General features: G+C 35.2%; 1 protein-coding gene across 1 annotated transcript in view; it reads right to left on the bottom strand.

Moving 5' to 3' along the window:
• Window positions 1–139: 139 nt before the first annotated feature.
• LOC140159379 (polypeptide N-acetylgalactosaminyltransferase 13-like) overlaps window positions 140–12,373 on the bottom strand; it is a 54,539-nt gene continuing 42,305 nt past the window's right edge. The window contains exons 9-11 of the mRNA XM_072182833.1: window positions 7,478–7,570; window positions 5,026–5,148; window positions 140–4,689 (exon numbers count right to left, since the gene is read on the bottom strand). Of these exons, the coding sequence (XP_072038934.1) occupies window positions 4,543–4,689; window positions 5,026–5,148; window positions 7,478–7,570 (363 nt within the window). The 3' untranslated portion in view covers window positions 140–4,542. The remainder of the gene's footprint in view (window positions 4,690–5,025; window positions 5,149–7,477; window positions 7,571–12,373) is intronic.

Genomic DNA, 12,373 nt, shown 5'->3' with positions numbered 1-12,373 from the left:
TAACATTTAAAAAAAAGGGGTCATTGGGTAGAATACTTTGTTAACCTATGATTTGCCGTCAAGTTTTACTTTCAAAAGCATCCGTTGTCACAAGTAAACCAACGCAATAAACATACAATTCACACAAAAAGTTGTTCAAAGGACGAATTTTGACGCCCAATATATATATTTATTTTAATATTATCTTTTTGATACCCTGCAACAAATTATTGCATAAACCCTTCTGGATCATATTTTATAATATAAGAGAAAAACCTCAAAAAAAGACATTCATCTCATAAATTCGTCATTAATTTAGCATAGTGACGTATAACGATTTTTGAAATGTATCACTGCACATTTTTGTAGCATACTCATAACAAACGTAAATATTATTATAATATATTTAATCATCCCAGCAAACACAAAACGTTTTTGACCGTTCGTAAAGGTTAGAAAAGGTTGCCAGAAAACGTTCAAATGTCGGGTTATATAAAGGGTATAAAACATTTTCATAACATTCAAAAACGTTTGTTTATAACCTACTGCAAATATTCTAACATAAATGTTATATCAAAGTTGACAAAATATTTGGCAAAATATATTGGCAAAAACATAATTTACAATAACACTTTGAAAACATTTAAAAAATATTATTGTAGTGTGTTTTCACTAACATTTTAAAATGATTTAACGACCTTTATACAGGGTGTCCCAAAAAAAGAGGCCCCTCATTGCGCCCTCTTTTTTCTCCTATTTCTGAAAAGTTGATCAAATATATTTTGGTATGTAAAGAAACTTTGAGTCGTTAGCTTGAATAAACCAAAACAATTATATCAATCGGCTCACAACCTTTGAAGTTATGCTCTTTTAAAGAAATGTACCTGTTTTTCACTCTGTTCACGGAGAACGTTTGGCTACTTCAAAGATTGAAAAGGGGCAATACACATACCATGCATGAATATCAAACATTCCTCAATGATAACTTTATAAAATAACTTTATTTATGGAATGGGCTTTACCGGTGGGTTTATGGGCAATGGATTTTGTTAATAGTGTCATTAATTTGTGGGTAAAATGGATGCCGAATGAGACTTTTTTTGCTTTACTTGCAATATTACTTATTTTTTCTTGGTTATTTATGCCTTTTTGTTTTATTATGTTTCTTACTTTCTTACTTTGTTGTTTCTTGCTTTCTTTTTTTTTATTTACAACATAAGTCATTTATCGTTTTAGGATAAAAGGTAGCCCTAAAAGGCTGTTTGGTTTGTCTTTGGTTCTTCTGAAGTGAGTTTACTATGCTGCTCTGCCCTCTACCTGGTTAATGGTTGCCTCCTTGGCGAATACAGGTTTCAGCCCTGGTCCTCATTGCATCAATTGCATTGCGTGCATCCTTGTGCGCCGGATACTTGCAAATGTATTCAGTAATACGTTTGCGAAGATCTTGGATATTGCCACAAAGGAAAAAAAAATCAAGTGGTGTGAGGTTTGGTGATCGTGCAGGCCACTCCACAGCATAAGCCATCCCAACCACTCTGTTTGCTATCCGTGGACAGAGTGAAAAACAGGTACTTTTATTCAAAAGGGCATATCTTCAAAAGTTGTGAGCCGATTGAAATAATTGTTTCGGTTTATTAAAGCTAACGATTAAAGGTTTCTTTACAGACCAAAATATATTTAATCAACTTTTCACAAATAGGAGAAAAAGAGAGCGCAATGAGGGGCCTTTTTTTTGGGACACCCTGTATAACCCGACATTTTAATGTTATTAAAACATTTTTACCTTAAACCAAAACCCAAAATATAACCTTTTTTGTGCGTTTGCTGGGATGTTCTTTGCGTTTGCTGGGATGTTCTTTAATTCAACAACAAGTGATAATTGAATACCTGAGTGGAAGAAGGGCCCAACTCCAATTTTTTACGAAAATGAGTTAGACCCAGCATTTTATTGCCAGCAGACTGCTCTTGCTTGTGTGTGAAAGATGAGCCAAAATCCACTCTCTAAAAATAGTCTTCCACGTACACTTAACCATGGTTTTCATGGAAGAAAGGCCCAACTCCATGGAGTTGGGCCCTTCTTCCTCAAATATTGGGTTAAAGAGGAATTTTGTTCATTCATGAAATCTGCTTTTCACTACAATAAACTTTCTTGCTAACATATATTACATGCTTCTACTTGTGCAGTTAATGATAATTTCCCAATTTCTGTAGCTATTTATATCACATCTGCTTACGAAACTCGCACTTGCAGTATAATAGCCTAATAGTGGAAGAAGGGCCCAACTCCAGCTCGTATTAAGACCTGTACCGTCGCCATGGAAACATCATATATGATTTTGAATATATGTAATACTGTATGTTCATGTATTAAAGGTCCCCTGAAGATGAAAACATTCTGTCTGTAAAACTTTTCCAAATATGAATTTTTTTCTTAATATCTCAAAAATATGTTTGATGGAGTTGGGCCCTTCTTCCACTCAGGTATTCAATTTTATTTAAACGTCTCTAGCGGGTCTTCAAAAATCGGAAAATTTTCAAATGCGTTTTTCTCAAACTATGATTTCGTGATAATTGTGCCACTATGCTAAATCAGCGACGGATTATTGTGCACTACTATGAAATATTCGGTGGTATGTTATACAAATCATGCAAATAGTATCCCATGACCAAAGATAGATTTCTTATAATATTTTGCCAAATCATTTTCTTCACAACTTTTCTCACTGATAAAAGTGCGTTTGTTTCCATAAACCAAGAGATAAGATGATATTTTTTTTTCATTGTCCTAAAAAGTTGAGCGATGGACCTTTATTTCTTTAAAACCAATATTAAAATTCTAAAAGTAAAAGTATAACCACTTTCTTTAAATCATATGCGTTGTTTCAAATGAGACCCGGCCTACACTTTTAAATCGTTGCTAAAAAACAAGCCCAATCGGCATTGGAAGTTTGCAATGCATTGTAGGACAGTTTTTGCAATTTTAGGACACTTTGTCCTTTGACCTTTCAGAAAATTCAGAAATAGGCCTATTGGGTTTTTGTACGTACAAAATATAATCTAAAATGTTTTACAATATTTAAAACAAATATAAAAAATATTAGTGTTTTATAAATTAATTATTTGGTATTTTTAATGATCAAAATTGTGACAATAATAAGAAAATTAATAATAATTACGTAAATTTTCCCGATATGTCAGAGGTCAAAGTGTCCCAAAACTGCTCTCAAAAACCGGAAGTTAGAATGGCGATTGGGCTTATTAAACAGCACTGATTAACAGGTGAACTGAACATCCAGTTGCTTGAAAATAATACAATAACTTGTTTAAAACAGGCCCACGTCACCTGGGAAAACGCGGTAAATCGCACATCACCATTTTGTGGATTTTAAGCTTTCTTGTCAAATTTTTTGGCGATTTTCGGCGATTTTAGCCGATTGGTGAAGGTTTGAAACAATTTTGTAAAATTTACCTCAGCTGCTGTGGTTGATCAAAATTTAGCACAATTTAGCATAATTTTCACTCAGCAATTTACTGTGATTTTGGCGATTTTAGCCGTTTGACCAACATTTGAAAACAGGGAGCACGGTGGCCGAGCGGAACGGGCTACGACTCATAATCGGAAGGGTTGCGGGTTCGAGCCCCGGCGACGCCATCGTGTTGTGCCCTTGAGTAAAGCACTTTATCTCGATTACTCCTCTCCACCCAGGTGTGAAATGGGGAGCTGTTATGAATTCTGTCCATTGAGCGCCGCCCAAAGGTATGAGCATGCCTTGGCATTGTATGGCAGCTGACATATTCTAACGACGGCGGAATAAATGTAAAGCGCTTTGGTACATGTTCACATGTGAAAGGCGCTGTATAAATACCAACATTTATTTTAATTGTGTAAAATTTACCTCAATTTGCTGTGATTTATCAAAATTTAACTCGATTCATAGTGATCGGTCACAATTTAACATAATTTCCGGTAATTTCCAGCAATCGTCGGTTTTAGGCGATTTACCGCGTTTCCCCATATGACACTTGGCAACTGACTGTTCAGTTCACCCATTCGCGCTATTTAAACTTTTAAACAACGCAATAGTGTACATAGGCCTACTTTATAAATTTGCACCTTGTGTATTGCAATATTGCCATTCTTTGAGATGTGACAAACGAATACCAACTTAGCACCCGCTGTAAACTGGGAGATATAGGCCTGAAGAAATGTTTTAGATTTGAGTGAGTTGATTATTATGTGACTTGATTTGTCAATAACCTTTAACAGTCATGATTAGTTTTATAACATTGTTGGTAACAAGGTTGAACAGGGTTAATGACATTGTTGAACAGGGTTAATGACATTGTTGAACAGAGTTAATGACATCGTTGAACAGGGTTAGCAACATTGTTGGTATAACGTTTGTTTCATCCCAAAGAATTGCCCAAAAATATATAAATATTTTTTACTATTAGATAATCAATGTCAGATGATTTAAATATAGGCACATATTCTTTGGTATTAAATAATTCATAAATAATAAATACAATAAATTACATAAAAAAATAACTTCAAAACTGTTATCAAATTTCAAGTCCATTTCTGTTGAAATATTTTGCCCATTTCCATCTCTGCTTCGAAGTGCCATCACATTGATTTAATACTAGCTGATTGGTTCGTTCATTGACGTCCAAGCATTTTCCACTATTTCTTTCATGCATTACGTCATTCTGAGAATAAAACAAAGAAGAGATTTTGCAGTTAGAAAACTCCGTATATTTTGCCTCTCCGGGCTGTGGCATGCCATAATACCGTATACATTTATCGCGTACGTCAGCATAGTGGTAGACAAGAGTTATTATACCGTAAAATTCAGTGAATAAGCACTTACGCTTTTCACTGCTTGTTTCTCATTTTTTACGATTCTATTTTCAACACAAATATGTCAAAATTAAAACAATCAGCCAGTACCTGTACCTTTGTGGGGTGATTAGGGCGGGGCGTTGTACGTAATGTTGAAAAGTATCGCTATTTTCTGGAATACACAATTTCACGAATTTATTTACCTTTGTGTGTCTAAACTGCAAAGATCCATGATTGCACGAACTGACTCTTATCCCGGCACCAAGAGAAGTAAGACATTTCATCAATTCAAACTGAACGACACTAGTCCATGTTAAAGCAAATTGCTGTAGGTAGGAAAAAATTTAGTCAGTTACCACGGTTACAATCCAACAATAATACATCTATTTTAAAAAGCATTCACCCAAATAGAAAGAGTTTAAGGGGGTACTACACCCCTGCCCACTTTTGTGCATATTTTTGCATTTTTCTCAAAATTATAGCGCATTGGGGACAAGTAAGATATGTATATTATAGGGGCAAGGACTACAACTACTGCACTGAAAATTTTATTTCAGCAGAGACACCGGTTGTGGAGTGATTCAAAAATGAGGGAAAACCAATATTTGATCAATAAATCAATAACTACTTGCTTTGAGTTGCTGAATGTTCAGGTCCTTGCCCCTATAATATACATATCGTACTTGTCCCCAATGCGCTATAATTTTTGAGAAAAATGCAAAAATAGGCACAAAATTGGGCAGGGATGTAGTACCCCCTTGATCCCCAATGTTTTTATTTGTTCTGGTTCACGATGCGTAACTCCATTTCTTACTTTAAAAGCACATTACTAATGTGCTTTTTATTCAAGTGTATAATATTATTGTATAGGCTAATTAGCAGAGATTGGATTAGAGATATTTATTATCATTTATATATACTATAAATAATAGGGGTCCTCGAATTTAACCTTGGGGTACACCACAACTTGTATTTTAAAATTCAAGCTTTAAAATTAACTTATTTTAATATTATCATTTACAATTTGTCCAAATGTTCGCGTATTAAATAACATCTTCAGAACAACTTATTGTTGTTTTATGAATATTTTCACAATTGGTCACACAATTAAGAATAGGCCTATGAATATATTTCAAATAATAAACATGTTATTCAAACGGCTCGATTCTTGTTGTTATTTTTTAACCTAGCCACAGCTCAATGTAAATACACATCTAATTCACCATTAAATGCCAAGTTACCTGTTTCTCGTTTACAAAATGTTAATCGGAATGCAAAAACGCATAAACACTCTGTAAATTTGCATAAAATGTACATAGGTGCCTACACTTTTATAAAATTACAATCTCTGTACAATTTTAATCAGAATCAGAGTTATTTAGAAGGGTAGGTTTTCATTAAAAATGTTAATCCCGTTAATCGACTTGTCATTATTTTTACTAATACAGCTTGGTGAAAGTACACACCTGGCTCACTAATGTCAAGTTAACATTTTGTTGTTTAAAATTTTAATCAGAAAAGAAAATGTTTAGAGTTATTTAGAAGGGTAGGTTTTCATTTTAAATCCCTTTAATTGACTTTTAACAGCTTGATGAAAGTACACACTTGGTTCACTAATGTCAACGACTGATGGGGGGATGAGCGTTGTAAGGCAATATCTGCTTGATTTGTTTTAAGGGGGTACTACACCCCTGCCCAATTTTGTGCCTATTTTTGCATTATTCTCAAAAATTATAGCGCATTGGTGACAAGTAAGATATGTATATTATTGGGGCAAGGACTACAACTACTGCTCTGGAAATTTTACTTCAGCACAGACAACAGTTGTGGAGTTACAGTCAAAAATGAGGGAAAACCAATATTTGATCAATAAATCAATAACTACTTGCTTTGAATTGCTGAATTTTCAGTACAGTCGTTGTAGTCCTTGCCCCTATAATATACATATCTTACTAGTCACCAATGTGCTATAATTTTTGAGAAAAATGCAAAAATAGGCTCAAAATTGGCAAGGGGTGTAGTACCCCCTTAAATGAATGTGAACCACCTTTTTACACAGGATCTTTTGACTCGACCAGTCATACTTTGTGGAGGAATTTCCCAGAGATGTAGACTCGAGTCGTGTGACTTGGACTCGAGTCTGACTCGAGTCACTATTTTTGGGACTTGAGACTTGACTTGCAACTTTTCCAAAATGACTTGACTTACTTGGGACTTGGACAAAGGGACTTGTGACTTGGACTAGACTTGCAAAAAATGACTTGTTGACATCTCTGGAATTTCCTGGTCATTAGTGCAGCTAGGAGGCAGGTTAAAATAGCCCCATGCTATGCCCGATTATACTTAAAGGAGGTGTACGGCAATCACAACATTATGTCTTATATGTTAGAAAAATAATTATCAAGCACGAACCACATGGTTTTATTCAAAACAAACTCATAGGCCTATTAACCATTAAAACGAATAAAAACAGCCATCTCTCAACAGCGATTTTCAAAATTCCCACGCCGAACTTGCTGACCTCGCAATATACAATGAAGGCTGACGACAAATGAGCACAAATAACCATGACGTCATTGCTCTAAACAATTTCGGCGCGGGGAAATTTGAATAAGGGGTAAGGGAGTTGCTATGTGAACGCAAAATACGACTCACCTGGTTAAAACCCTTGCCATGACATGGATACATTGCCACTAGCCCGCCACCCATGCTATCCATACATTTTCCCCGTAGCTTTTCATTGCGAACCTGTAGCAACAGAAAACAAAAGTGTTAGATTAATGCACCAGTACGTGCCGAATTGAAACTCCGTCACAAATTCCTCATTAATGGTCTGCATGCTAGCCATAGGCTTCAACATAAGAAGTCCCAAGTTTTGAGATATTTTCTCAAAATATCAAGAACTATCTCAAGAACCACTGAACCAATACTAGGCTTGTTTGTACTCATTTTAATGCATTTTTCATGCTGATTCCAAATATGGTCATGAAAATTTACATTTCTGAAATTTTTGAATTTTTAAAATTTTTGTGAAACATGTCGTCTGCAGTCGACACCCGCGTGAAGAGTGTTAAATTGGTGTATACACAAGAGAGATGAAACTCGCTTTTCTATACATATGAATTGAATAAACAAACAACACGACGTGTGTTAGATGCAAAACTAATTTGCGATTCTCTGTCTTATAAGCAAATTCAACATTCGGCTGTAAGAAAATGGTAAAAATTCATTAAAACCCATAGAAGTGGCATGGCCTACATTACGTGTGCTTGTGTGCGTGTGATGTGCAGTCAATTTATTAACTGTCTATCCTTTGTTGTTTGTAGGCCTATATGTAAAAAATGGTGATTTGCTTTAATAATTTCAGAAGTTTGTTTTCTTATTCATGTTATTCGGAATACAAATCGCGGTCACGGTAGTTTTTAAGCAAGTTTGTGAAACTTTGAGTAACTTTAAACTATTTTGAAAATTGCCCAAAGTTGACCAAATTGTCCAAACACGTCTAACATTCCACAACATTTTATAATGTTACTTAAAATGGCCCAAAGCTGTCTTACATTGCCTGATCACATTGGGCTATTTTTGGCAACAATCCGCGCTAACTTTACGCAGTTGTACGCAGCGTGGAGCAATTTTAAGTATAATTTTGAAAACTTTTGAGCGTGTTTTCAGCAACACTAATTCAGGCAATTTTGAAAAAAACGTTAAGCAAGCAACTTTGTAAAACTTTTAATAACTTTAAGGGCTCGGATAGCGACGTTTTCACGTATTTTTTGTGGGACCTGAGATGTTAAGCAACTTTGTGAAACTTTCAACTTTACGCGATTTTGAGAAAATTTTAAGCAAGCAAGTTTGTGAAACTTTGAGTAACCTTATACTATTTTGACAATTTTTCGGCAATTTTCCCTGTGACATGCGGCCTTACCTTGAAGGCAGCGCCATCGCCACGCGCATTGACGCAGTGCCAGTGAAAGTTTGTGAAACTTTCAACTTTACGCGATTTTGAGAAAGTTTTAAGCAAGCAAGTTTGGGAAACTTTGAGTAACCTTATACTATTTTGACAATTTTTCGGCAATTTTCCCTGTGACATGCGGCCTTACCTTGAAGGCAGCGCCATCGCCACTCGCATTGACGCAGTGCCAGTGGGCGCTGGGAACAGTTGGGAACTAGGGTTAATTTCTTTATGTCCGCAAAAGAACTGACATAAACAAAACGGGAAAAGACAAGGAAGCTCTTATTTTGGAGTTGTGTACAGATTTCAAATATTTTGCCCCCTGACTTTTATTTCACCAGTAGTGCCTCCTTAAATCGAATATCTGCCGCCGACATTAATAGAAACACATAGAAAAAAGTTGCACGAATTGGAACAATTTATATTTTTATGTTGCCAAATTGTCATCATGAATAGAGAAATTGCAGACCAGGTTATAAGTATATATTACACCTGAGTGAATTAGATTTCAATTTCCCGATGTATCTGGGATGAATCAAATATGTTTTGATGACACGCACATACCCAGCAAACACAAAACGTATTCGACTTCATTCGCAAAAGTTTAGAAAAGGTTGCCAGAAAATGTTTACATGTCGGGTTTACATATAAAGGGTATAAAACGTTTTCATAACATTCAAAAACATTTGTTGATAACCTACTGCAAATATTCTAATATAATGTTATTTAAGTGTTGACAAAATATTTGGCAAAAAATGTTTGCAAAAATATTTTACAATAATATTTTTAAAACATTTTAAAAATATTGTTGCAATGTGTTTTCATACAAAACGTTTTCATGACCTTTATATAACCCGATATTTAATGTTATTATTAAAACGTTTTTATCTGAACCAAACCCAATGATATAACATGTTTAAAACGTTTTAAAAATGTTTTTGTGTTTGCTGGGAATAATAGGTAAAGGAAAGGTTTGTGCCGAGGCTCAGTGACAAAATGAAAATTTTGAGCGGACGCGAGGAGGGAACGCGAAATGGGCTATTCCAGAAAAAAAGATTCGCACCCCTAGCCTCCCTCTATAGAGGAGTTCGGATTTCTGGACGATATGACCAGTTATGATTGCTGGAAATCCAGACTTTCAAAGTGTCTAAATATCTAAAAAAATCCAGCAAAATATAGTTCACAATCAAAAATCCTGAATTTGAGGGATTAATTTTGGACAATTCCGTGATTTTTTATTCATTTTATTACATTTCCAAGCTTAGCTTTTTCTAGTAACATTAGCAACTGGAATTCCAGTTGTTTTCAAACAGTAAACCTGGAAATCTATACATTTCTTTTATTGAAAATGTGCTCCTTTATAGGGGGTGTGCAATTATTTTCTGGAATAGCCCAATGTTTTGTCGCATTTTGTCAAATCTCCCACTCTGGCGTAGATATTGAACGGTCCCAAATAAGTACAAAGTGTAATGTGTAGTAAATTCATGACCTGTCTTGAATGCAATTTGTTGTTTGTTTATATGAAGAGCTAAGTTGCAAAAACCCTTACATCCACCTCTGGATTATTGGCATGACATTATAGTGTGGGTACAAATACACATTTTGGTGGTTGTTTGACCTTCATACCACCTTCCCTTCCGGAGAATTTCCGGAAATCTGAATTTAAAATGAATATAAAATAGTTTTGTTTAATTTTTTGATGTATAATAGTAGCCTTGTATGTTCTTTACCGATTGAAACCAAAAGAAACTGTTTTTGGGTCACTATGTTTGAACAAATTATTTTAATTAACAAAAGTTGTAGCTTCGGAAATACTCAAAAAATGGCATTTTGCCGAATTGAATTAAAGATTCGTAATAAAACAAGTAAATGAGAAATTTCAGTGTTTCTTTTTGGTTTTGAAAGTATTAGTCAAGTTACATCAAGTACCGTAGTACAAAAAATGGGCTCGAATTTGATTGCAAAGGTGGTTTCTAGAAAAGGGGTAAATTGATTAATCCACAAAAGGCGCGATGTAAGGGAAATTGCAACTAAGCTCTTCATAATGTGTAAAAAAACGCCAGAATTACTTTAATTTCAGAAGTTTGTCCGGGAGTTTGTTTTCTTATTCGGAGGACAAATCGCAGTAGCGGTACCATAGTAGGAAAATGAGATCCCCATGGACACCATCCAGTTTGGTGGCTAAGCCCAAACCCTGTAAGTAGCGTCCGTAAAACGTTTTTTTAAAAAACTTTTGTGTGTGTTTTCTATATCTCTAAGTCTATACTAATTCAGAATCTAGGACAATATTTTGTGATGGGATCATCAAAATTCCTTTACTAGACACCTTGAGGATTACAAAAAAGAAAGCTAAAAAAATATAAGGGGTGCATGGAGATCATATCTTTCTGCCCAACTATTGCTTGCGAGTGTCATAGATTTCACGGGATCTACCTTTTTTCCCATGAAGGCAGCGCTATCTCCATGCGCACAGGATGCAGTGGGTGCGGGGACCTACGGTAATTTCCTCAATGTCCCCAAAATAACTGCCATAAACCAAATGGGAAAAGCCCAGGAAGTTCTTATTTTGGAGTAAATACGTAAGTTTGTATATTAAAGAACGTGCCTTCTGACTTCATTTCACCCGTATAGTACCGGTACCCCCTTAAATTTAATTTCTGCCGCCGACTCAACACTGCACGAGCTCTGTATTTTTTTGTGGTAACAACCTTTCCCTGTAACACGTTCATTCAATGGAAACACATAGAAACAAGTTACACGAACTGGAACAATTTGTATTTTTATGTTGCCAAATTGTCATCATGAATTAGAGAAATCGCAGACCAGAAATTAGTTAATAAGTATATTTCACCTGAGTGAATTAGATTTCAATTTCCCGATGTATCTGGGATGAATCAAACTTGTTTTGATGACGTGTGTCTATATTAGGTAAAGGAAAAGTTTGTGTCGAAGCTGACAAAATGACATTTCCCTTAAGTTCACCTAAGTTTAAGAGTTGTCACAGGTTCGTTTTTGGTTGTTTTTTTATGAGCTAGAGTGTATTCATCAGTGACGGCGCTAGGGGGGGGGGGGAAGGGGGCATTTTCTCACAATATATTTCTTCCCCCCCACACAGTTTGCCCCCTCCCCCCCACTTTTGAGAAGAAAAAAATCAAAAGTACGTAAATTTACACTTTATGCGGCATAAAACGTTTTCAACATTATTTGCAAGAGAGAAAAGTTGTAAATACATAAATTTGTGAACTCATAATCGTGTTGTAACAAGATTATTTTCGAAGTTGATTTTCGGACGTTGTTTCGACGTCAAGTTGTGAACGTATTATTCAAACGTCCCTTAAGTCCCGTCGAACGTTGTATAACAACATTTGAATAATACGTTAACAACTTGGCGTCAAAACAATGTCATAATGACGAAAATCAAAGTCGAAAATAACGTTGTCACAACACAAATACGAGTTCACAAATTTACGTATTTACAACGTAGATGACAACCTTAGTATAACGTAGATTACTTTTATACGACGTTGTAACAACTTAAATTGTTGGCTGGATTTATTTTCCTTTTTTAGAACAAGTATCACTAGGATCCAAAACATTCT

This window comes from Amphiura filiformis, chromosome 8, assembly GCF_039555335.1.
Source record: "Amphiura filiformis chromosome 8, Afil_fr2py, whole genome shotgun sequence".
In the NCBI taxonomy this organism is placed as follows: domain Eukaryota; kingdom Metazoa; phylum Echinodermata; class Ophiuroidea; order Amphilepidida; family Amphiuridae; genus Amphiura; species Amphiura filiformis.
Note: the sequence above shows the minus strand (reverse complement) of the source record. Positions and strands in the feature narration are given on the sequence as shown.